The sequence below is a fragment of the Odontomachus brunneus genome, unplaced genomic scaffold (assembly GCF_010583005.1).
Source record: "Odontomachus brunneus isolate Ranch 3 - 2012 unplaced genomic scaffold, Obru_v1 Obru_scaffold_065, whole genome shotgun sequence".
NCBI classification, from domain to species: Eukaryota; Metazoa; Arthropoda; class Insecta; order Hymenoptera; family Formicidae; genus Odontomachus; species Odontomachus brunneus.
This window is the reverse complement of record NW_022639515.1, coordinates 1,211,571-1,215,262: the sequence shown is the minus strand read 5'-3', so window position 1 is coordinate 1,215,262 and position 3,692 is coordinate 1,211,571. Positions and strand designations below refer to the sequence as shown.

Genomic DNA, 3,692 nt, shown 5'->3' with positions numbered 1-3,692 from the left:
AAAAAAATATAATATATATATATATATATATATATATATATATATATATATATATATATATATATATATATATATATATATTACATTTTTTTATAAATATTTTTGTGTCAATATTATTTTTACCTGAGCAGGAGCACTTGGAGCTACCAATGCTCGTATAACTTGTACCATACAATGAACATTAGACACCTTCTGTGGGCTCCATCCACTGAGATTATTGTCCTCTATTTCATTTGGTATTTGAAACATTGGTGTTAATTTTTGGATGTAACTACCTATTGTAACATGAAAAGGGAAATGAAAAACAATATAATTTAGATATCATAACATGTGTGCAAAGTTATCAGTAATTTTATAAAGATATTACCTTCTTTAAAAAAGTTCTGGTTACTAACATTTCCTCTGAGAAGGTTTAACATTAGCAAAAGGCAATCTTCCACAACAATACCACCATCTGCATTACCTTCTTGCCCAATAACATCAAATATTCGGTCAAATGCATTTTCAAATGCTACTATTTTTTGTATATTTGCATTACCTTTTGTTAGTTGAATGAGTAGTAATAAAACCTAAGTATAAATAAATATAAGTATATTAAAGAAAAAGTAATCTTCTTATTTGATAAATATTCATTGAAAAATAGTTTAACATACATCATTGCGTATAACTTCTCTGCTGTCACTCAGCAAATCCATCAATTTAGAGACTCCCATAGGACTGACCAGAATTATTTCTTGAATGTCTTTAGATCTGTTTGCCAATAAATATGTTAACAGCTTTAATGCTGGCCATCTAACATGAAAATCAAATTCTTCGAGAAATGCTAATACCAATCCAACACTATCTGGATGTTTAATGAATATTTCTGTAAATTGTTCCCCTATATTGTTCTTAGAATCATGCTTGTCCACTGAAACTGTACAAATAGCAATTAAATATAAATCATTGTATTAATGTTGCTAAAATTACAGCCTTACCTTCTTCTTCGTCAAATGTTTCAGGATTTGTTATATTGCACAGAGTATCTAAAGCTAAACCAATTATCTCACAATCTGTTTTGTCCATTTCTAAGACCTGTCTCAGTGCATCCATTCCTTGAGCACCTACTTCCACACGGTATGTGCGGGATAATGCCTTGAGTGCACGACAAGCATCTCTTCTATCATCGAGTAAAGTAGATGATTGCAATCTGTCTACTAGCCTTTCCACCTGTTGTGCATTAAGAAATATCATATAAAATTAATTGCATCATGTAGTAATAGCAGCTATTTGTCAGTTGGTTTGTTATTCTGACAAAAAGGTTTATCAGAGTGACATTTGTTCAAACATACGAAGAAATAACCTCTTATATGTAGAATGTATATTATTAGACTAGTACTTTAGCACTTACTGTATCAGCACCTGTAGGTTGTGTGCCAGCGGGAGCGGTCCCTAAAACGGATTTCAAACTACTCTTAAAATATTCCATCCTTCTGAAAATTTTCCACGCTTGTCAAAGCAAACTACACGTCACACGTCAACATTTCAAATTCAAGTATTTTTGCGATGCCGCAAATAAGTCCCAACATACATAAGGGTGGAGTCCCATGGAGCGTATTGTGCGTATTGCGGATTGCACGTATCGAACATCTGACCAATCGCAGACGTTCCGCGGTCAGTGATTATTGGTCCTTACTGTTAGATCTCTAACTTTAGACCAATTATATTGACGAATTGCTCAACTGTTGTGCAACTGTTGAGTTCGCTGAACGTACCCATTGCGCCCATTCAGTATTACAATTGCTCACTGAACGCTCAGTGAGCTTTTAAAGGCCAAATCATACTAGCGATTGGCGATTGACGATTGACAATTAAAGATTAGATTTTAACAAATCAACAAGCTTTAGCCTTGGCTTGCTTTGTTCCAATTGGTCAAGTTCTAATCTTCAATCGTCAATCATCAATCGCCAATTGCTAGTATGATTTGGCCTTTACATCCCATTGGCATATTCTTTTATATCTCAAAGTATATATCAATCAAATGTAAGAGCTCATTGAGCGCTCAGTGAGCGGTTGTAGTACTGAATGGGTGCGTTCAGCGAACTCAACAGTTGAGCAATTCGTCAATATAATTGGTCTAAAGTTAGAGATCTAACAGTAAGGACCAATAATCACTGACCGCTCACTGATCAGCTATGTTTTCTGAACGCAACCATTGTCTCGTTTGCAATGAATAATAGGGAATAAAACGTAACACGCTTGTGTGTAGAAAACGTAACTTTTGGACGATTTAAACTTATGCATTAGTAAAATATATTATTGCCGAATGGTCTAGAGTATGTTAATTTGTGTATTAAATGTGTAAAAGTATACAAAATTTAAAGACATTCACCATTTTTTTTTTTTTATAGATATATTTAAAGTGGTTATATTAGATCTCAAACATATACTCCTATAACTTTCGACAGCAACTGACGAAAGATAAATCGTATCTGTATGTTACAAATCTTCGAGTTGACAACATGTACAGAATGTTTACGGGTATATCGCAGAAACAATTAATTGTTGCTGTTAAGAAAAGGTAATTGTACTGAAACATAATGTTGAATATTTTATAATGTCATTGATTCAATAACCCCAATTTCATTATAAGTAACGAGTAACATGAAACACATTTATATTGTATCTATTTTTTAATAAAAAGCTTTATATTATTTATGACAATCTTTGATTTTTTAGTTATACACAGACAAAATACTTCAATGCCTGGCAGAGATGTAACTTCTCTTCTCAAAAAGAACCTCCTGGATTAGAAGTTCAAAAGAAAAGTGTTACACCATTTCCTCCACTAACAAAACCTATTCCAAATTTGCCAACAGCTGTTTACTCTACTGCAAAGGAGGAACATCAAACAACGCAAATTACAGTCTTACCAAATGGTTTAAAGGTAGCATCAGAAAATCGATTTGGACAATTTTGCACTGTAGGTGGTAAGTTACATCATAAGATATAATACAAATTTTATTGTATCAATATATCAATTGCAATCAATATAATTGAATTATATTTATCTAGGTTGATACATAAAGATTTATATACATTTAATTTTTAGTTCTTATCGATTCTGGTCCAAGATATGAAGTTGCATATCCCAATGGTATCTCACATTTTCTTGAAAAGCTGGCATTTGGTGTAAGATTCCATATTTTAAATATTTTTATAATATTTTTAGCATATAAAAAATAAATTACATAGTTTATTAATGTATATTTGTGTACCTAGTATAATTCTGCAATATATATAATTTTTAATAAGTAATTTATGTATTATAGACCATTCTTTCATTAAAGTCTTTTAATAAATGCTTAACTTATGATCTCTATTATAAATACATGCACTATTATATTGTTTGTTTCAGTCCACCAACACATATAATAGCAAGGATGAGATAATGCTAGCATTAGAAAAGCATGGTGCTATATGTGATTGTCAAGCATCTAGAGATACATTTATCTATGCTGCATCGGCACAACGTCGTGGATTGGATTTAGTGACTCAAGTTTTGGGTGATGTCGTTTTACGACCTCAAATTACAAATGAAGAGGTATATACATAGTATGTAATGTAAACTGTTCCATACTTTACTGCTTAATCAGATTAAAATATACATCAACAAATATTTTAAGATTGCAATATATATATATATATATATA

The 3,692-nt window shown here is 31.4% G+C and overlaps 2 protein-coding genes across 2 annotated transcripts in view; one reads left to right on the top strand and one right to left on the bottom strand.

Annotated features, from left to right (window-relative positions):
• LOC116846520 (general vesicular transport factor p115) overlaps window positions 1–1,561 on the bottom strand; it is a 4,554-nt gene extending 2,993 nt beyond the window's left edge. Inside the window, exons 1-5 of the mRNA XM_032820447.1 lie at window positions 1,391–1,561; window positions 978–1,209; window positions 654–916; window positions 368–569; window positions 124–275 (exon numbers count right to left, since the gene is read on the bottom strand). Of these exons, the coding sequence (XP_032676338.1) occupies window positions 124–275; window positions 368–569; window positions 654–916; window positions 978–1,209; window positions 1,391–1,468 (927 nt within the window). The 5' untranslated portion in view covers window positions 1,469–1,561. The remainder of the gene's footprint in view (window positions 1–123; window positions 276–367; window positions 570–653; window positions 917–977; window positions 1,210–1,390) is intronic.
• A 589-nt stretch (window positions 1,562–2,150) lies between these two features.
• Window positions 2,151–3,610, top strand: LOC116846532 (mitochondrial-processing peptidase subunit alpha-like). Its single transcript, XM_032820479.1, has 5 exons — window positions 2,151–2,315; window positions 2,391–2,560; window positions 2,719–2,969; window positions 3,092–3,171; window positions 3,398–3,610. Exons 2-5 carry the CDS (start codon window positions 2,502–2,504, stop codon window positions 3,593–3,595), a joined length of 588 nt encoding a protein of 195 aa, XP_032676370.1. The 5' UTR covers window positions 2,151–2,315; window positions 2,391–2,501; the 3' UTR covers window positions 3,596–3,610.
• The last annotated feature ends 82 nt before the right edge of the window (window positions 3,611–3,692 follow it).

Bases quoted from the DNA above. Each gene is read 5' to 3' on its own strand.
- LOC116846532 (XM_032820479.1), top strand. From the start codon at position 2,502: ATGTACAGAATGTTTACGGGTATATCGCAGAAACAATTAATTGTTGCT. The intron at 2,561-2,718 runs GTAATTGTACTG...TTGATTTTTTAG, and splicing joins ATTGTTGCTGTTAAGAAAAG to TTATACACAGACAAAATACT. The intron at 2,970-3,091 runs GTAAGTTACATC...TTTAATTTTTAG, and splicing joins ACAATTTTGCACTGTAGGTG to TTCTTATCGATTCTGGTCCA.